The sequence below is a fragment of the Panthera onca genome, chromosome B2 (assembly GCF_046562875.1).
Source record: "Panthera onca isolate mPanOnc1 chromosome B2, mPanOnc1 haplotype 2, whole genome shotgun sequence".
Lineage (NCBI taxonomy): Eukaryota > Metazoa > Chordata > Mammalia > Carnivora > Felidae > Panthera > Panthera onca.
Window position 1 is genome coordinate 5531472 of NC_138343.1, and position 22280 is coordinate 5553751.

At 45.1% G+C, this 22280-nt stretch overlaps 1 protein-coding gene across 1 annotated transcript in view; it reads left to right on the forward strand.

Moving 5' to 3' along the window:
• The window catches only part of DCDC2 (doublecortin domain containing 2), a 163358-nt gene that overhangs the window by 134385 nt on the left and 6693 nt on the right, over positions 1-22280 (forward strand). The window contains exon 9 of the mRNA XM_078446586.2: positions 2426-2526. Within this exon, the coding sequence (XP_078302712.1) occupies positions 2426-2526 (101 nt within the window). The remainder of the gene's footprint in view (positions 1-2425; positions 2527-22280) is intronic.

The window sequence follows — 22280 nt, forward strand, 5'->3', positions numbered from 1 at the left end:
TCCGGTGAAATGTTTATTCTGAAACACATCGGTAAGTCATTTGTAGTTCTGGTTGGATACAGTTAAGCATTTCGTTGAATGTGAGTATTTAAGAATATATTCCGTTTGTATCTGTAGGTTGCTCTTGGGAGTGTCTTTGAAAGCAAGTGCAACACATGAATGCTAAAATGTCACCCAAAAAGTCAGGTACTTAGGTCATCGCCATAGTGTAGCGTCCTTCTCTGCAGGTTCGACACCAGGGACATTTCGGGGCTGAGTGTGATTGTTGTCTTCTAAAGTAATCCAGAAGGTAGCAGTGAATGTCACACATGCCTGGTTTTCCTTTTAAAACCATACTGGAGATAACATTTGATAAATTGTGCGGCCTGTGTTTCGAAATCTGCCTGTGAACATCCACAAGGTTACGAACTCCACATGTGAATAAGGCAGTATTTATTTCTGTTGTTTCCACCATTGTTGCCTTGAGTTCCAAGGTTCAAGTTCCGAGTCCTTGAGAGACCAATAGCTTACCCAGTCTCTGTTGCCTCCACTTTTGTGGACTGGACTACTCCTTTCCACTTTTCCTCCTTTATGACAGAATAATTGTAAGTTATTTTCCTAGCCCCTTGCGGTGGCTTTCCCTGCACTTTTGTTGGGTCAAGGATGGCTTTGTTCAGTGCACGACCAGAACTCTGTGCATTTATTCCTACATCTGTGAGGACGTCATCGCATTCTCTGTTTCTCTTTCTATATTCTTTCTTCTGAGGTGGCTGGGATTTTGGCTGAGATTTCATTGTGGATCCGTGTTGTCGGTTGCAAGACAGGACAGAGTCAGGACATAATCCTTAGATATGCCGTATGGTACATGTCTTTGGGGGAGGATTAGTACTAGTGGTAATGACAGTGCCGACATCATCATTGGTAATGGTTTTGTAAGGATTCCTATATACGTGTATATTTTTAATGTTCACGTACCTATAGATGATTTAAGTGAGAAAACCCATGAATGAAAAATTACTCTGGATGGCGTAAGCATACAAGAGCCGATGGAAGAAGGGATCAGTGGGTGGAAAGACTTTGTTGAGTGATAGGAAGGACCAGCCTGGGAGTGAATGATTGCTGTAGATAATCCTCAAAATGAGTTAATCCATGCGAATTAATCTTAGGCATATAATCAGCTTTGAGGGCAGCTGTCTCCTTTTTAAAAAGGAGAGTAGAGCAGCCAATATCTAGTCAAGGTACAAAAAAAAGTAATTAAAAAGGAAAATGGTTTCTCTAGGAGAAACCAGAAGGGCTAAGTGCCCGCAGCCCTTGGATACACCCCCTTTTACAGCGCTTTGTCAGGGAGCCCTACTGGGGGCGTGTGTGCATGTCTGTACAGATGCGCATTGGTCTGCAGGCAACTTGAGAGGATAGTCCACACCTCATTTATACCTTAGGTGGCCACATCGACTGGCACGGTGCCTTTTACATCACTGAGCCTCCACGAATGTAAGAATCTGTTTTACGTTTAATCAAGAGTGACTTTATAACTTGAACACTATGGAGTGTTTTCATGTGACACGTGTCCGGTCACTGTGCTCTGGGAAGCAAGCTTCTATGGGGGAAATAGAGGGGGTTTCAAGACAAAAGGTGAAACCGTACTTGGTACAGTGCAGGGGGTAATCTAGTCCTATAATAGATTAGCAGAGAAGGAGGTGAGTTCTCCATTCCTGGAGATCCTTAAAAATTGGCCAGAGGAAACCTCTGTGAGAAGGACCGAAGCCTTAAACCTACTCGGGGGGCACGCAGAGAGAATGACAGACGGTTCTGGGATTCTTTGATGATGTGGCCCGGAGGAGACAAGACTGAGGGGAAACAGGAAAACGACTTCAGATACGGAAAACAGCTATCGCTGCTTTCAGTGGGGAAAACAGGTCACGGGAGCTTAACCTAAAGTCTTAGAGATTTAGGTTCCATTTTACACCTAAGGATTTTAAGACCTAGGTTGTGAAAATCCTGCGGAAATCTGCAAAATAAAAGATTGATTTGTGTGAGACCCAGAGTCAGCTCTGTGATTTCTCTTCAGAAAGGAGAGCTTCTAAAACTAGTGTTTTCAGGCACCAAGCATCGTCACTGCTTCCTGGATAGGAGCGGCGAGCAGATAATAGGTGCGAGGTCCTCTCTGTCTAAATACATCTGCAGGGTTGTGTTACTAAGTCAGCAGCCAGAGGGTGAGAGAGGGGTCTGGGACGCAGCTCTGCCCTGCTGGGTCCACCTCATCTTGGCCACTGTCCCTCTTCCCAGTGTGAAATGCAGAAGAATTGGGGGGGAGGGTACAAAGGGAGCCAAAATACCTATTAGAAAACATGATCTTCGTTAGGTATTTGATTGTAATTTCAGCGTTCAGCCACACGATGTCACAATTGGATTTTGATTTTCGCTGTGCATTTGTCTCCAATAATAGATGAAGGCGTCTTCAAAGCTGGAGCAGAGAGGTCTGAGACACAGGGGGCAGCAGAAGTCCAAGAAGATGAAGATACTCAAGTCGAGATCCCAGTTGATCAGGTAGTCTCCATGTCTTTTTTTTTTTAATATGAAATTTATTGTCAAGTTGGTTTCCATACAACACCCAGTGCTCATCCCAAAAGGTGCCCTCCTCAATACCCATCACCGACCCTCCCCTCCCTCCCACCCCCTATCAACCCTCAGTTGGTTCTCAGTTTTTAAGAGTGTCTTATGCTTTGGCTCTCTCCTTCTCTAACCTCTTTTTTTTTCCCATGTCTTTAAAAATGCGCCTAAACCAATTGTCACTTCTTTCTTTCCAGTCCTGCGTTACCGGCCTCAGGCTGTTCCCACGCAGGTGCTGGTTAAACCCTCTCAGGTAGTCAGGTGGCCAAACAATGTTAAACACAAGACAACACAACACACCTTCAGGTCTTCCTGGTACTCCTACAAAGAGAACAGCCATTTGGACTGTCTTTTTTTATTTTTTGTTGTTTTGGTAATTCTGGAAAAAGATGTAACTTTAATAAATAACATTGAAGAATAAGGTGCATTGGGGGGTAAGCCAGGGGATGCAAAGAGGGAGAAAGTTTGATACAGAAAAAAAATACTGACGGGGTTTTTATCTAGAAAAAAATTCCTCCATTTAGAAAAGGAGTTTGCCTTTCTTTCTTTCTTTCTTTCTTTCTTTCTTTCTTTCTTTCTTTCTTTCTTTCTTTCTTTCTTTCTTTCTTTCTGTTTTGAATGCTGTGATATTCTCTCCTGTAGGGTCTTTGAAGTTGCTGTGGTTGGATTTTGGTTTTCATAGAAGAAGTGCCTATACAGATGCAACTCAAGTATTTGCCGTGTCTTCTGTTGATTTTCCTTTTAGGCCAACGGAACACTGTATTTGTAGGGGGGAGGGGAGAGGGAGAGAAAGGGAGAGAGAGAAAGAGAGAGAGAGAGAGAGAGACTCTGGGTGTGTGTACATGTGCTTGTAGAAGGGATGAGGGAGTGTTAGTGTTCACTAAATGATGCAAGAAATAAGTCAGGTAGGCTTTTTAATACAATTCAAGCAGATTTCTTACATTTCTATATGGAGGATTGGAATTTAGGTTGGGGAGGGGGAAATCATACCCCTGGCTAAAGGGAACAAGAAGTCACTAGGATTTGCCACTTGTCCTTGGACTATTATGTGATATTTCCTTTTCAGAAAGCAAATTTCACAATCCAGCAAGTTCCATAGATGATCTTCTCAATTGTATTTGTCCTAGCAGTGTGGCAGTGAGATTGCTACTTGATTATTCTACGGGCATTTTCTGTAAGCATCACCTTCCTGATGAAAAGCCTAATGCGTTAAAAATCACACAGATTTCAAAAATCCAATTTATTACCCAGGATTAGCTACAACTAATAATTTTTTGTAAACTCCAGTTAAAGGTATTTTTTTTCCCCTGAGGGAAAATGGAATTTGAAGTCTTCTGTGAAGCTATAATTAAATGTTACATTTTAAGACAAGGAAGAGTAATCATCATGTGTATACAGCACGTAACAGCTGCCACAAACCAGACTCATTTCTATTCCAAAGCCAAAATGTCAAAAATCAAACCAAATCATACCATTATTACCAGAAGAGAACTCTCTTTGTTAATCACTTAACAAGTTTCAAAATCTGTGATAGGTATTTCTTTATTTAAAAAAAAATTTAATGTTTATTTATTTATTTATGAGAGAGAGAGAGAGAGCGCGCACGCGCCAACAGGGGAGGGGCAGAGAGAGAGGGAGACAGAGAATCCCAAGCAGGCTCTGTGCTGATAGCACAGAGCCTGACGTGGGGCTCAAACTCACGAATCATGAGATCATGACCTGAGCCGAAATCAGGAGGCTGACAGGTAGCCCACTGAGCCACCCGGGCGCCCTGGTATTTCTTTCTTTGTAAGTTTGGTATCTCAAGGAGCCAACAGAGGGAGCTGGTCTCTGAAACTACCTGAACGGCCTTGGATAAGTGTCCACAGAGCTTGATTTCTCATTCGACTGGAGAGGGCTAGCCTATTGAAATAGAAGTGTGCAGAGAGACTGAGTTAAACAGGTTGGTAAAAGGTGGGCACCGTCCACACACTGATGTCGGTTTGAAGGAAATAAAAACCGGGTAACAGAAGGTCAGGCTTACTTTCTTCTTTGACTAGAGCTGGACTTAGCTAGCACATGTGGTTGGCGAGAGATACTTATGGGGTCGGGTCATAGAGTCATTCTCTCCATGGCCCGGAGACCTCTTGCTCCATATCCTAAGCAGCTGTGTTATAAATACTGTGAAGGGCCAAGCGAGGGTGTGGAGAAGTCAGTGTAAAGGTCCGTTACAGTAAGAACAACTCTGAGGTCGCACCCTTGTGGTGTGACCAGGCACTGTACTAGGTGGTTTTGTATTCATACAACTGTGATGACAACCCTGAAACATAGGTCTCATCCCACCTACTTTATATGTAGAAAGAAAATGAGCTCATGTAGATGGGATTGCTTGTCTAGGGTTGTACCATTATGCAGAGGAGTTGGTATTTGAAAAAAAAACACAACTTTTTAATGTTTACTTATTTTTGAGAGGTAGAGAGACAGAGCGCGAGCGGGGGGGAGGGGGGCGGGCAGAGAGAGAGGGAGACACCGAATCCGAAGCGGGCTCCAGGCTCCCAGCTGTCAGCACAGAGCCCAACGCGGGGCTCAAACCCATGAACTGCGAGATCATGACCTGAGCTGAAGTCAGACGCTGAACCGACTGAGCCACCCAGGTGCCCCAGGAGTTGATATTTGAATACAGATCTGTCCAATTTCAAAGCATCTGAGTAATCTGGGGGAAGAGTATTAAATGCAAAAAAAAAAGTCAATTATTGGCTTAAAGAAAGAAAAAATTCCTTCGTAAGAAAGGAAATGTAGTCATTGTATATACTACTTGGTTCAGCTGTGAGTGACACTAACATACACTCCCTTTTGGGCCATAGCTATTAACTTCTTTGGACTGATTTCCTATCATCTAAGTGGTTCCTATTAAAGCTTTAGTCAGAGGGCCATGAACAAAGGTGTGCATGTGTGTGTGGTGGGGGGGGTGGGTATATAATTATCATCCGTAATCGGCCAAGTAATTTGTCTGTGCCTGAAAAGCAGATCAAGTTCTAGAAGTAAATATTGAGGCCTCTGCTGGAAGCCAATTCTCCATGGGTCTCCTGTTTTTGGGCCTAAATTACAAGCAGAAGCACAGAGTGCCTTTGTTCTGGACTATCTTTTCAGGGGTGTTTGAACAACCTTGAAAGACCTAGTGACTTCCTCTGGAACAGTCATTCTCAGTTGGAGACAGTCTTGCCTCTAAGGGCTGTTTGGCAGTTTCTGGGGACATTTGATTGTGACAGTTGAGGGACTACTGGCATCTGCTGGGAAGTGGCCAGGGCGCCTGCTGAATTATCTTGCAATGCAGCCCTCACAACAAAAACCTGTTCAGTCCAGAATGTTAATAGTAGTGAGATTGAGAACGCCTGCCTTGGGGCAAAGGCCTGGTTTGTTTATTGTCCGGTATAGTAAAGGTAATGTCTTCCCGTGGTGCAAAGGGCAGGCAGGTTTACTATCTATCATAAAAGACATGGTGCCATTGAACTGGATGTTCAAAACTAGCTAAAACAGTAAATTTTATGGGATGTATATTTGAGCCCGATGAAAGTACTCAGAAAAAGATTTGGGTTCCCTAAGCTGAGAGTTCTTTCCCTGGAAGGTGAGCCGCTATGTGTATTACCAGCCCCCCTTCCCATTGCCCTGTGGGGGTGAGGCCTTGGGGAGTGGGTGCAAACGGGGATCCTCTGCTGTTGTGAGCAATAAAGTTCGTTGTCCCTGACCCAGAAGTCTTCTGTCTTGTGCCACGTGCGTGAAACCAACGACAGGCTAATGGGTAAGCTTTTAAAATTTCAGACCTCCTGTCGTCCTTGATAGCCTCTGCTGGACGGTGCATGGTGTTTGTGTGCTTAAGTGTGTGTGTAACTGCGGACTGATTCCATCTAAAAGCATGGCTGAATTCTGTTCCCATGTCCAGGCTCTTGTCATTTTTTAGAGACAGGTTAACAATCCTGCATCTAGTGCTACTTCCAAACCCATGGAAAACTGAAGAATGGCACATTAAAAAAAATGGGGAGGCCGGAATAAATATCTTTTCTTAGGACAGAGTTTAGGTCTAACAGGAGGAAAGTTTTCTTTTAAAAATTTATTATTATTATTTTTTGTATGCACACTCCAAATCAGTCTTTTTTTCCTAAGCAGTAGAGCAAGTGCCTGACTAACCAATACCTGTGTTAACACCCTGGCACTGATGACTCATGTGTTCTTTGTACATTGATGCTTTTCCAAGCTAAAGAGGCGTGGAATGAGCCTGCTCCTTTATACTGAAGTCCACTGCCTCTGGTAAGTAAAGGCCGGATGGGAGAACCCACCGTCTCAGGAACACAAGCAAATAAATACGTATAAAATAGGCAACGAGCAGTTATATTTTACATTTTGTTCCATTTGAGAGAAGAGGGCAGAAGATAGGGATAGCAGCTTTGGAGTGGTTTTGGATTCTGCTGTAGCTTTCCTCACCCATTTGCAGTTGATTTTGAATAGTAAAATAATGAGAATTACAACATGTTTTTATGCTAAGTAGTTTCATTAAATATCATTGAACCTCTTTCACTAGAGCAGTGAAACCGTTTCTCGTTTTTTTTTTTTTTAATTGGAGGTTGTGATACACAGTCTTTATTTATTTATTTAAAACTTACTAAACCCTTAACAGTAAAGTTACACATATAATATTTTTTTGAAGTTTAACAAAGATTATAACAGAAGTAGCAACCACGTGCCTCACCCCTCCCCAGCTGGATTCCTGCTCCACGCAGGTAACCCATTTGAACACACCACTTTGTTCAGAACTCTTTGGTGTCGAACACACTGCTGTATTTCTAATCCATACATCCTTCCTTCCCTTCCACGGTAATGTCTCTGAAATCTTTGGGCCTTTGGGTCTTATAGGCGATCGTATGTCATAGTTTAATTGGCTTTTTTTTTTTTTTTTAATTTTAAGGGCACATAAAATAATGGAGATCCTTTTACTAGGTGCCATCTCAAATTTGGTATAAAGTAAGTTTTGTGATTGTTCTTTTCAAATTTAGGTATGATTAACTTTATCCCTAATGAGTGTGGAAGTCTTAGTCTCATCCCCCACCCCACAATAAGGCCACAGGCATACAGACACACACACGTGACCCTCTTCTTTCTCTGCACGTTAATTTCATGATGATTTTTGGCTGAGTCAGTATTTAATCTGTACATTATCTTTGCTATATTATTTGAGCCACAGAATGGATTCTGGTTCCGTTTCCTTTCTTGTGTGACCCTCTTTTCCTCTTTCCCACTTCAGTTACCTTTTTTTTTTTCCAGTTGTATAGTTTTCTGTGTAGCTATTACCAAGTGATCTCTAAACTGCCAGGGGTTGATTTCCTCTTGGTGTACTCAAAGCATGTGCAATGATGATGAAATTTCAACTTCATTTTTTTTCTCAGACCCTTCATCATCTGCCTCAAGCTGGGTAGGTATTCTCTGGCTCTGCCTTTTCAAGTTATCTCACTATTTTTCTTTACTATTGTTTTGGGAATTTCTTTCACTTCTCCAGGGGATAGATCTCCTATTCCTTGGCCTCCACATCTTCCTCTTTCTTGGACACACCTTCATTTTTTATGGAACTCACTCCTAGTAGCCTCCTGGGAACAGCTGTGTGGGAAGAACATTGTTTTTGAGACTTTGCACGTCTGAACGTGCCTTTTCTTCTGCTCAAACTTGACTGTATGGCTAGGTATAAAACTTTAGGTTACATAATGATTTCTCTCAGAATTTTGAAACCACTGCTTAGTTGTCCTTCCAACCACAATGCCGATTGGGAAGTTTCATGCCATTCTGTTTCCTGAACCTTTGTAAATAATCCTTTTCCCCTCTCTGGAAGCTTTTAGGCTCTTTTGTTCCTGGTGTTCTGGAAATTTCCAGTTACGTGCCTTGGTGAAGCTCCTTTGCTTATTGGATTGGGTACCCAGTGGACTTTTAAATTTTAGAGATGCTTATTTTTCAGTCTGGAAAAAAATTATTGAACTATCTCTTTGACGATTTCCTTCTCCCCTCTTCTCTCTTTCTGGAACTGCAAGTATTTGGAATGTGTTTTTTTTTAATGTTTACTCATTTTTGAGAGAGAGAGAGAGAGAGAAAGTAAGTGTGAGTGAAGAGGGGCAGAGCAAGAGGGAGAGAGAGAGAATCCTAAGCAGGCTCTGTGCTGTCAGCACAGAGCCCGATGTGGGGCTTGAACTCATGAACCTCAAGATCATGACCTGAGCCGAAATCAAGAGTTCTATCTTTGTTGGAACAAATCCTTTGTTCCATCTCTATAAATTTTTTCTTCTATTTTCTCAACTTCTTTTAAAATCAAAAAGCTTCAGCGTTTATCTTCCATCTGTTGATTTTTTTGTTATCATATTTTAATTTCTAAGAGCTCTTTCATTTTCTCTGAATGTACATTTTTGTAGCATCTTGTTTTATGGATGTGATATCTTCCTTTATATCTCCAAGGATTCATCTATTATTTTAAACTTTATTTTCCTGTAATATCTCTGTTTCTTTTGGGTTTCTTTCTTTCTTTCTTTCTTTCTTTCTTTCTTTCTTTCTTTCTATGTTTTTATCTCTGTCTCATTGTTAGAGGCTTTCCTTGGCTCTCTGGTTAGATTCTTTTTTTAACTGAAATATAGAGGTGCTTGGGGGCTCAGTTGGTTAAGTGTCCGACTTTGGCTCAGGTCATGATCTCACAAATTGAAGTTTGATCCCCACATTGGGCTCTGTGCTGTCAGTGTAGAGCCTGCTTGGGAATCTCTGTCCCCACCCTCCTTTGTCTGCCCGTCCCCTGCTCACTTGCTCTCTCAAAAATAAATAAACATTAAAAAAATTTTTTAAAAATTTGGAATATATCTGACATCTACCATTGTATGAGTTTAAGGTGTGTATCCTATTAAATTTTAGAGGGAAGCATTGAGGAAACCGTGCACAGACACAGCTCCTCAGGTTGGGGGCGTTTCACTGTAGGGTGATTGGTTTTTGCCATTTCATTGGCAGACTTCCACTTTTCAATATCTGTGTTCTTCTTTTGGGTCAGTCTGTTTTCTTTGAATGGAATCTTTCAATCTGTTGCCCTGGCGGTGTAAGCCTGGCGGTGCACATTTGGGGATCTGACTGTGGGAAGGGGGCTCGGGGACCTTGCCATGAACCCAAGAGATTTATTCCTCTTGGTTCCATGACTGTGCCCTTGCTGCCCTTGTTCCCAGCTAGGCTCAGGTCCAGCTCCCCTGTAGTTCAGGATCTTCAGAGAGGAAGCCTCCTGCAGTTCTCACGGGCAGGGAGGGGATCTTGGGAGTCTGTCTGCTTCTCCTAAAGACCCTAAACCAACCCCCCTATTTTTAGTCACTTCCCTTCTTCCAGAGATTGATGGTGCCTCCAGTCTCTCGGCTTTCTGTAGGTCTTCCGGCCTGCACAGGTTTGCTTCTCGGCTTCCCCTCCCTCAAGAGCACATTTTAGCTGCCTCAGTTCTGCTGTTACTGGCCCCACATCCTTTGGCTTTACTGTTTCCCGAGTTTTGTGGCTGTGATTTCTTTTCAGGCTTCTGTGCCCTTACACATTCATCCCTTTTTTTTTTTTTTAATTGCCTTTACTGGCAGTTTAGAGTGGCATTAGAAGGGAGCTAAGAAAAACAACAACCCGCCATTTGTTCAGTTTGCTGTGTTTAACCAGAAATCGCCTCCACACTAATTCATCACGGGGAAAATAAACCATCTTCACAGAATCTGCACTAGATGAGAAACCGGCAGCCTGTGACCACATCTCCTGGGAGAGAATCCTCTTTGGCGGGCACAGGGCTTACAGCACCTCCTTCAGAGCCGCGACACTCTTCTGTGCCACCAGGTGGCAGCACACCTGTGTCATTCACCCAGCCCCTGGGGGCATTTGTCCTGGTGATCATTGATCTACACGTTCAGAACGAATGCCATTTAAGGGGCGCCTCGGCGGTGCAGTCCATTAAACTTCCCACTCTTGATCTTGGCTCAGGTCGTGATCTCATGGTTTGTGAGTTCGAGCCCCACATAGGTGGTGTCAAGCCTGCTTGGGATTCTGTCTCTCCATCTCTCTGCCCCACCCCTGCTTGTTCTTCCTCTCTCAGAATAAATAAGTAAACTTTAAATAATGCCATTAAAAAAACAAACAAACTGTAGTCTAGAGGCTGTAACTAGAAACAGGAGGTCTGAAGTCCCACGATGCCCACTGACATAGTTCTGTTCTCTGAGCCCTCGTGTGGTCTCCCCACTTACCCAACCTGCCACCTGTGGGGGGTCAGCCGCCATTTGTAGCTTCTCCTACGACCCGCAAGCTAGGTGGAGAGCTTGCCTGTGTGACCAATTCATGTGAAGGAGGCTGCTCTTTCTGACCAGACCCATCGATCTACTTCAATGGAATGTATTTGTTAAAATCAGAATTATAAAATGTTTAAAACCAGGAAAGAAGCTTGTGCAAAGTCCCTGTTTTGCCATCAATGACACAAGCCCCGTTTTCCCACAAAGGCACAGCCTGTTGATGTCCACACAGGCGCCCATGCTCCTGGCTTCCAGCTTGGATCTCTGTCTCTCTTTCTGTCTCTTTCTCAGAATACCTAGCAGAAGGGCATTGGGGGAAATTACGGACTTCTGATGATCCCACACAGCAACATGTTCCATCTGTATGGAGCGCTCCTCGTCTGTCACTGCCTTCGCTGAAGGGAAAGGCAACAGTATTTCCACATGCTTCCTTTTCGAGTCCTGTCCTCCCCGCAAATCCTGCTCCATGTCGCCACAAGCCTGGCACACAGCTGCAGGAGTTTAGAGAGGGATGATCTGGCTTCTTAATTTCCCTGTGCATCACCAGCGAGGGTTTTTATGACATCCTGTCTATGGATTTGTGTTTACTTGATGGAAATGGTATAAAACATTAAAATACAGCCTTCAGGGATTTCTGATGTAAGAGAAAAATCAACATTTACTTCTAAAGGGAGAGAACTTAATGGGGATTTCTTCTTTCTAATGATGACTAGAATATTCTCATGCTATATAAATACATGTTTTCTTTTTTTAAAATATGTTTATTTTTGAGAGAGAGAGAAGGAGGAGGAGGTGGGGCAGAGAGAGAGGGAGACACAGAATCCGAAGCAGGCTCCAGGCTCTGAGCTGTCAACACAGACTCTGAAATGAGGCTCGAACTCATGAACTGTGAGATCATGACCTGAGCCGAAGTCTGATGCTTAACCTGCTGAGCCACCCAGGTGCCCCTACATACATGTTTTCCGTGTGTTTGTTATACCTTCCCAAATGGGTGTTGTGGAAACATGGGGAGCATCGTGGGGCTGGGTGAGCCAGCCCTCAGCTGGTGGCTGGCCAGAGCTTCTCTTTGCCATATCCTCACGGGGGTCACATCTGTGAACATGAGCATCCTTTCTGTAGGTCATGGTACTTCAAACGATGTCTAAATGTTTTTTTGTTTTGTTTTTTGCCTTTTCCCTCTGTGAAAACTGAAAACAGGAAGCTGTTCTTTGCTGCCATGAAAAATTGAAACTGATTATTTCAAAACACATCATTCAACTTGGGTAGGAGATGACTTTTAGTTTCCATGGCAGTGGAAATAAAAGCAAGTGAGGTGACTTTTGTATTTTTAACACCAGTGTCCGAATTCTGTGGGTGAAATCTGCAGAAACACCTGTCCACGCGGGAGCCGGAAACTAACCCTCTCTCTTTCCCAAAGTGCAAATGTAGCAGGTGTTACCTGAGAAGCGGACATATCTAAAGTGGTCATTTTTGTTTCTTTTTGGTTCTGATCCCCGGTTCCTGGTGGAGTGTTTCCGGGAGGGGAAATGAGAGACATACATGGTGGTTAGGTAGGATACCTGGACTAGAAAGTTCTAACTTGCTCTGTTGTCTCAGACAGCGAGGTCTTTAAACATTAACACACGTTCCTCGGGGATTCCGATGTAAATATAAGAATCAAATTTACTTCTTTTTTTTTAAGTTTATTTATTTTGAGAGACAGAGAGAGAGAGAGAAAGTGGAGGAGGGGCAGAGAGAGAGAGAGAGAATCCCAGGCTGCCAGCACAGAGTGAGTGTCTGCGAGGGGCTCAAACTCACAAACCATGAGATCATGACCCGAGCCAAAGTCTGACGCTTAATTGACTAAGCCACCCAGGTGCCCCAGCATTTACTTCTAAAGTGGATGGGACATTCGCTATAGGTCTGTTTAGATGCCTTCCCCACATCATTTTTAGTGATGCCGTGACTCTCAGAGATGTGATGTGAGTTTTAAAGTACAAATCATTTGAGTTGCCTGGTCTGTCTGTGCGAATGCCATCCAAGTAATTGATGCTTTCGATATTTTGTGACTTATTTCCATATGATTTCCATATTTCATCTTCATTCCTCTTACCACTCAGGAATCCTGAGTTAACCTTAGTAAACTGCATGCATATTCTCTAGAAATCCTGAATATTTGTGGTTTCCCCTGAGCCGTCCCCGCCAGGACGCAGACGGCCGTCATAACTACAGACCTTTCCTGACTTGCCACACAAATCAACCATTATCTCAGAATGTCCGTTACGAAATGAATAGTGAGATGTGCAGATGAGCAAGTGCAGGCAAAAGGCATTAGGAGTACCAACACTGGTGTCCTATTAAGGAGAAACACAGAACTTTTCTAGTGGGACTTTTCTTTTTTTTTTTTTTTTTTTTTTTTTTTTAATTTTTTTCAACGTTTTTTATTTATTTTTGGGACAGAGAGAGACAGAGCATGAATGGGGGAGGGGCAGAGAGAGAGGGAGACACAGAATCGGAAACAGGCTCCAGGCTCCGAGCCATCAGCCCAGAGCCTGACGCGGGGCTCGAACTCACGGACCGTGAGATCGTGACCTGGCTGAAGTCGGATAGTGGGACTTTTCTAATAACAACGTTAAGAGCCGTTGCTTACGGTAAATAATGTGCTTTTTGAAAGGTAAGAGATCTCGGCTTTTTTATAAAAATTTCTGTGTGAGGGTACCTATTGTGTGTAATTGTGCATATATGTCAACATGTCTATTATTCTAGCTGCGCTGAGGATGTTCTTGATGTCAGAGAGGCTGAGGGGCTGGAGTCATTTGGATGACTTCTGTGATCCCTGAACCATCATGTACATCGGTTTAGTGAGTGTCACGGAGAGGGTATAATCCTTTCGTGACTCTGCTGAAACATAGGAACTGTACTTTATACGGGATAAAGGATTCCGCAGCTACTCGCAGGCATGAGCTAGTCCTGAGATTTTAGGATGAATGAACTCTGGAGAAACCATTGCTACCAGAAAACGGGTTCTCTTGAAACTTTAGTCACAAGTTGTATAAAATTTGAGGTAAACATCAGGGGAGAAGACTTTAAGCATAGGTAATAGTAGCTTTCTGATTTTTTGCCTTTGCAGTGCTGTGTTTCCTTTTTATAACATGGCTCTTCATAAAGGATGGCAGGGTGATGTAATTAGAATAAACCTTGTAGAATTGTCTTTATGGCTAACCATCATTCTGTCAACAGTCAATCCTGTATTCTCCCAACTTTCTCTTTTTTAATTTCTAAAAAGTTTTTTTTAACGTTTATTTATTTTTGAGAGAGACGCAGAGTGTGAGCGGGGGAGGAGCAGAGAGAGAGGAAGACATAGAATCTGAAGCAGGCTCCAGGCTCTGAGCTGTCAGCACAGAGCCTGACGTGGGGCTTGAACCCACAAACTGTGAGATCATGACCTGAGCCGAAGTCAGATGCTCAACTGACTGAGCCACCCAGGCGCCCCAGATATTCTCCCAACTTTGAATAAAATGGGTATTTTTTTAAACTGGTATTTTTTACAATAAAAATACTATTTTCCTTTAAAGGGGCATTATTTCAAGGTAGTATTTACAATTAGAGTGCCTTTCTGAAGTGGTGCATTTGTGACTATATTGTGACCAGGTATCTAGACAAGGCTCAGTAAATGTGAGCTGTGTTACCATCATCTCTGCCTTCCCAAAGGGACATACTGTGCCGGCTTTTACCTGTGGGAGGCACATTTGTGTTTAGGTCAAGACAGTGGACATATAATACCATGGCAAATGTGGTGATGGACACAAAGATGAATAAGAAAGAGCTCTTGCTTCTAGAAACTTCCAGACGGCCTCTGTAGAGCCACAGCGGATATTTCCCCATTATTCCATACTCGTTCCAAATATTGTCGGGGGCATCTACTTGATAGCAGCTCCTGTCCACTGTTTTCATTTCACACATCTCACACATACCATGGCAGAGTGTAGTGACGCATTTGACCCGTCCCAGCCCCATGAGGGCACAGGTAGGGTGTGCTGGCTGCCTGAGGGAGCCAGGAAGGCTTGGAGAGAAGGCGGGTCTAATGGGAGGGTGTGGTAATGGGCTTTTTAAGGAAACGGGAAGGGAGAGGGAGAGAGAAGGAAGAGTATGAATCTGAACATGGATGTACGTGGGGCTGGGGAGGGAGCAGCAGGGAGGTCAGGAGGTACTTGCTGAGTGTAGTGGTCTCAGCTGCCATAACAAAGTACCACTCACTGGGTGGCTTCAACAGTGGATGGTTCTGGAGGCTGGAAGTCTGCCATCAATGTGTCGGCAGGTTGGTATTTTCTGAGCTCTCTCTCTTTAGGTAAGCGTACCTTCCTGATGTATTGCCTTTGCAATGCCGTGTTTTGCACAGTTTATCTAGCTTGTAGATGGACGTCTCCTCCCCGTGTTTTCACGTAGTCTTGACTCTGTGCATGTCTGTGTCCTAATCTCTTCTTTTTTTTTTTCAATGTTTATTTTTGAGAGAGAGAGAGAGCGAGGGTGAGCAGGGGAGGGGCAGAGAGTGGGGGAGACACAGAATCTGAAGCAGACTCCAGGCTCTGAGCTGTCAGCACAGAGCCCGACACGGGGCTCGAACCTCACGAACTGTGAGATCATGACCTGAGCTGAAGTTGGACACTTAGATCTAATGTAAGTGTCCCAATATCTTATAAGGTTGTCAGTCATGTTGGATTACAACCCACCCTATGGGCTTCATTTTATCTTAATTACTTCTTTCAAAGCCCCATCTCGAAATAGTCACATTCTAAGGTAATGGGGGTTAGGACCTTAACATGTAAACAATTTTTAAAGTTTATTTATTTATTTAGAGAGTGAGCACAAGTGGGGGAGGGGCTGAGAGAGAGAGAGAGAGAGAGAGAGAGAGAGAGAATCCCAAGCAGGCTCCATGCCATCAGCACAGAGCCCAGTGTGGGGCTCAAACTCAAGAACTATGAGGTCATGACCTGAGCCCAAATCAAGAGTCAGACGCTTAACTGACTGAGCCACCCAGGCACCCCATCACATGTAAATTTTGAGGTGATACAGTTCAGCTCAAAACAGTGGGAAAATGGGGTTTGTCTCTGGCCTGATGCTGCCTAATAGATCAAAGGGATAATATTCAGGGAACACAGCTTTTGAAGTCTTGTGTCTGTAAGATAGATGCCTGGAGCTGAGGAGAGACATGGAACCCACTCAGCCAGCCAGTCCCTCTGTCTTTCAGTTTGTCACACTGTAAGGGTGGGGCTGAGCAGGTGCCTGGTTACCACGGTGACCAGTTTATAAACTACTGGGAGCCGTGTCCCTCAACTGGAATCTTTGTCCATTTTTTGTTTTTTTCAGTGCAAATGAAAGGTACCACCCACTGGTCATGTAACCTTTGGCAAGATGCTTGACTTTTTCTCAGGCTCAGTTTCCCACCCTGCCTGCCTGCTGCTTGGGAGATGCAATGAGAACCTATTTGTGACAGTGCTCTGGGAAGCCTGAGATGCTACTGCCTACCTGTCTGTCATTTTTGTCCCCATAACTGGCTCCTGCCGGTCTGCCCTCTACCCCACAGCGAAGCACGCGACCCGCGTGTACATACTAATTCATGCAGGTCAGCTTTGGGTCTTGGTACCTCTTGCTGGGCACATCTGCATGACTTTAGAGAGTGGCTAGCAGTTGAGAAACAAAGCTACTGGGTGGCAAACTAGTTGCGAGAAATGCAGGCAGGGGACTCTGAAGCAAAGAGTAACCAGCCGTAACTAAGAGCAAGGATCACTTTTTTTGTGGAAATCACACCGGACAGTCTCACTGGACCAGACTTGCACACATCAGCCTGCCTTTTAACTGCATTAACCGAGAAGGGCAAGACGGTCGCTAAGCGTCTCGATCTGATGTTTTGTTTGTTTTCCTTTCCCGGAGGTTTAGAAGGGAGACGGCCCTGAGGGGCCCACCTGAACTCACTTCTGTTAGTTGCAGACCCTGTACTTTACTGTTTCATCGGACAACCTCCCAACTCCCTCCATTCAATGGCCAGAAAAGTGGAGGGATAACAGTAACAAACATACAGATAGCTTGTTAAGTTTGCAATGGTCTTTTACGTGCATGATCCTGTTTGCTCCTTACCACAGCCCTGTGAGGTCGCTGCGATCGTCCTCGGATTCCACAGGGGGTTCAGGCGAGGTGAGGCGAATTTGCTGGCCTGAAGCAGCGGTCACAGCTGCCTCACCCCTCACAGTGTGTATTTCACGTTGCCGGGCGATGCCAGCATTGCAGAAAACATCAGCAGTCATAGACCTCGTGCAGGAACCCCCTGTGATCTTTCTCAGGTATGGACACGGTCTCTGGGGATCACCTGAGCACTGGCTCCTTCCTCCCGTCTCTCAAGTTGAATTGCTATTTCTTTGTCTTACTTCTTCCTTTGGGATCGCTGCTCTGTCCTCCCCACACTCCCCAGCCCCTCGCTTTGGCTGCTGTGTCTACCTCTCTGTATCTGAGTTGTTAACGTTATCAGGGTCTTTGTCCAGCTCTTTGAGGTGGGGGTGGCACAGGGTCTCCACGCACCTGACGGCCATGCTAGTGACCTCATGCCGATGTCTGGCTAGCCGTGACAGGGGCCGCGTAGCCTGCAGTCAGGCAGGTCCAGCCAAGTGGGCAGAGGCTGAGAACAACTTGGGGAGTTTGAAGAAATTAAATGGTTCCAAAGACTTTTTTTTGTTGGGTGTCGGGGGAGTAGGGATATTTTTCTAGTACTTTCTATATTTTAATTCTAAGTAAGCTGCTGGTCTCAGATGTGTTTGTTAGTTTCTTCATTCAGCTTTGTTATTCATTCAACACCGCCAATGAGGACCTACCAGGCATCCCCGAATGTTCTGTGAAGGGAAGCTTTTTATACCTGAGACAGGGAGGTGTCTGCCCAGAGTGCAGTTACAGAGTAAAGCAGAGGTTGGTCCCTTAGGTGGCACATTCTGGGGACGTCTTAGCAGACACACAGAGGTGGCCACATAGCTCTACCTAGTGGTCAGGAGTTGGGGCATATAGTTTCCTTAAAAAGTGAAGCAAGTTTCTCATAACATAAAATTAACCATTAACCGTTGTTTTTTTAAGTTTGTTTATTTTGAGAGGAGGGGCAGGAGGGGCAGAGAAGGAGAGAGAATCTCAAGCAGGCTCCATATTGTCAGCGCAGAGCCTGACTCAGGGCTCGAATTCATGAATGGTGGAATCATGACCTGAGCTGAAATCGAGTCGGACGCTTAACCAACTGAGCCGCCCAGGTGCCCAGCGTTAACTGTTCTTACATACACAGCTCTGTGGCCTTCAGAACACTCACAGTTGTGCCACAGTCCCCTCTGTCTAGTTCCAGGGCGTCTCCTATCCCCCCAAAAGGGAACCTCGTGCCTGCTAAACACTCTCCCCATTTTCTCTTCTCCCCAAGCCGGGCAAGCACGAATCTGCTTCCTGTCTTTGTAGTCGGGCCTGTGAGCATTGTGTGGAAATGAAGCCCTACAATGTGACTTTCTGTGTCTGGCTGTGCATAGAGCAGCCTGCCCCCCAGGGGAGCACCGTCCTAGCTGTGAGATGACATCCCAAGACCTCCTAAGAACCGCATTCTGCTGAGTCAACTCTCCTTTGTGGGCGCCCACGGCTAGGGCCGCACGCCGGGTCAGGGTTGTGTGTGGGGAACCAGAGTCGTCCTGGAGAGTGTCTCTGTGCAGGGGGAGGGAAAGGATTGAGGAAAGGTGCATCTTGCTGACCTTGCTTTTCTCTTCCTGGCTGTCCTGTCCTGGAAGGACCGCTCTCGCCGCGAACCCCCTCCCACTTGTGGAAGGAGCGTTCTTTTGTTTCTCTGCAGGCCCTCACCATGGTATATATTTTATGCGTGCATGCGCGCGCGCGCGCGCGTGTGTGTGTGTGTGTGTGTGTGTGTGTGTATGGGTGTGAAACCCAGTGTTCCTTCTGGGGATGATTTGATTGATGTCTGCACTGGAAACATCTTTAATAATTTAATGCCTGCTTCAAAGGAGATTACACCAAAAAGCACACTGCTTTTCATTTATTCATTACAGATCTGTCACGGCGGATTTTTTTTGGGGGGGGGGGTGCTGAATTGTAGTGTTGTAGTAATAATAAATTGTGTTCTACACTCAGGATATTTAAAGGATTATAAGCCTTTTAACTCATGCTGCTGTCTTATTTAAATTGATCAAATTGGTATGGTATTGCGCCTTAATCTTTTGCATTTCGAAAGGTTGAGCTAACCGGTTGCGGCTTCATGCGATGACTGTAAAACAGCCATGTTGGGGAAGTCTAATAGAAATAACAGGATGGAAGTGTAATAGTGTGAGTGAGTGGTGATGCTGATGGTGGGGAGGGGAGACCAGGGCCTCAGTTCAGGGCTGGGCATCTCCTCCTTTGTAGAGAGGTGGGAGTCTGTCCCGTCCGCTTGTATCAAAGGGAAGGAAAAGTGTGAATGTGTTTGGGAGTTGGGAGTGAAGAAAAAGGATAAGATGAGAAACACAGAACTAAAAACTGAAAGCCAACTCCCACTCGTTTTGCAACATTTAGGTTATAAATCCCAATTTCAGGAGAAGAAAACAGACTTTTCCCATTTACACAGAAGTCCGTCACCTCAACAGACTTTAGCAAGCTCTTGGAATATATTCCCACAGAGACCAGGGACAGGTCCGGATTCCTACACGATCACAGTAAATTTTGAGTTTTTTTCTGTTACTATTATTAAATATTTTTTTTATTAAAAAAAAATCGGTATCACTTCCCTTTAAAACCAAAACCATTACTCTGAATTGGGCACGTTTAGGTACACTGACAGTTTCTAGGAGGGTGAAATGCAATTACCCAATTCTCAGAAATAATTGAAAAAGCAGTCTGTTTCTGCCGGCAGCCTATGCGGGTCGTGTTTCTGGCTTCTTGTTTATGTAATGGCTTTGAGGACTCTGCCTAAAAGTCTTTATCATGTTCCCTCCCTAGATCACAGCAAAAGTCTTTAACAGAAATCCAGAAATGTTTGTGCTTTCAGGTCACTAATTACTTAGACACTAAAAGCAGTTTTGCCTTGTAGCGTCCTGCCCTCTGGTCGTTGAAAGCGCACCTGAGAGTGCTTGCCTTAGTGACCAGGTGAGACAACGGATTATCGACTTACTTCTCTAAGGAAGAAAACCTGGACTCTGGGGCAGGCTATTGTCTTGGGTTCAAGTCCTGGCCCTACCTGTCTCCCGCCCGTGCGATGCAGATGCGAAAGGCATTGAGTGGTTCCTCGTTCTCCTTCCGCGTGTAACGGGGAATAAGCAGTGGACCCCGAAGGGCTGTTGCAAGGGTTTCATGGAAGGATGAACAGATAAGCCCAGAGCGTGACCTTTGGCACTCACGGGAGACAGTGCTCCATGTACGAACTGCATCCGTGAATGGCGTTCACGTGGGATTTCAGTCACAGCAACCAGAGGCCGCCACACCTAGCGTGAAAGGTCCCTGTCCTGACACGCTAATGGCACCTAATCCCCCACTGCTCTGAGCTCCTTGATTGCAGAGTATTTGTCTGTCGTATTTGTCTCTGAATGCTCAGAGTCTAGAGCACTGCTCAGCCCGGGGGGGGGGGGGGGCGCTCCGGGTCCACTCACGCGTGTCATGGTGACAGAGCCCTCCTCCAGATGTCTTGTAGGGTCGCACGGCGTGCACCACTCGTGTCCTTCAGAGTCACTAAGAAGGGAGCTTGCTCTCTGTGCTCCAGACCCCTTGGCCTTTTCTTGGTCTCTTGTGATGTGTGAGGGGGAAGCCACCCACAGTGCTTCTCTGAATTGGCCCCTTGTTCTGGTTCTTTCTGCCCAGAGTCTCCTCTCCATCCTGGTGTCCTGCTGAGGAGGCCACCGTGAAGCCCTTGTTCCTCAGGGACGCAGACGTGCCACCTTTGGCCCGGGACATTCCCCTTCTTCTGCTTTCGTGATGACAGAGCCCACCCTCTCGTTGACCGGACCCTCCCTCTGCTCATCGCTTGCCCGGGGCTTTGCTGTGTGTGTTCCTGTGCAGAGATGGGAGATTTTTCTCACCATCCTTCCTTTAGTCTCCATTTCATAAGTGTCTGTCGTGCCTCTTAGCACCACTGGCAGATTCACCATGTTTTGTTCCCTTTCTGTCCAGCACTTGGCCTTCCCGAGAGCCTCACCCCGGACAGCAGCTCAAGGATCGTGGGGCCGCACGCTGTTTGACTTTAAGCATCTGCATGGAAATAGGAGAGGCACAGCCTCACTGTACTGTAATTTAAGCTGCGTGATGACAAACACCATGGTTATGGGGCTATCTTAAGAACAACTCATTTTTTTCCTTCACTTTTTTTGAAGTGCATCTTTCGGAGACTCGATTGAACAGGTTGTTATGACTTCACAGTTCCAACTCTTTCCTCTTGAAAACAGCGTGTGGAGTTTTGCCCTGAACTTTCAGCCCACTCAGTTCTGTATCTTTTCTTTACTTTAGAAATGGAGAGCGTTACGTTAACTTGTGCAAGAAGACCGTCGAGACCTTGTAACGAGCATTTGGGCAGTTTGAGAATGGTTTTCCAGAGCTGGAAGGTGGGGGGAGAGAATCAGGGTTGATAGCAACTCAAACTTTGTTTTTTTAAAAGTTTATTTATTTATTTATTTTGAGAGGCAGGGAGGGGCAGAGAGAGAGAGAGAGAGAGAGAGAGAGAGGGACAGGGAGAATCCTCAAGCAGGTTCTGCACTGTCAGTACAGAGCCCAATGCAGGGCTTGATCTCACGAACCATGAGGTCACGACCTGAGCCAAAATCATGACCTGAGCTTAACTGACAGAACCACCTAGGTGCCCCTCAAACCTGCATATTATTATAGCTGTTGAAGGACTACACGACCTGACCTGTCCGGTATCAGCCAGAAAGAGACAGGTCTAGGGTCCTAACTTGGAACAAATCCTGTCTATACTTAAAAACAGAACCAAACAACAAGCTATTATTTTATTGGAGACCGTGAAGATGTAGGAGTGTTCCAGGACAGAACGCATCATGCAAACAAAGCGACTCTAATGTTTCCTTGGCATGTGATGCGGTGGATGTGGTAGGCACTGCGTGTAACTTCTCTCATTGACTCCCTGTGGAGGTTTTATTACACTCGCATTTTACAAGTGGGGGTTCTGGCGCTCACAGAAGTTAGATAACGGTAAGTGCCTGGCCAGGGCTTGAACCTGGGTCTTTCTCCAGGGTCTTAGCTCTGGTCATTGGCCCCCTGCTGTCTTTTGAAGCAGATTTACAGGTACCCAAATAACAGTAAAATGCCTCATTTGAGCTTATACATTCTTGAGCACTTAACTATTTTTACAGAAAGGACATACATTCTGACCTTGGATCTGTGTGACTGTTTTTGTATTTAGAGATAGGCTGTCAG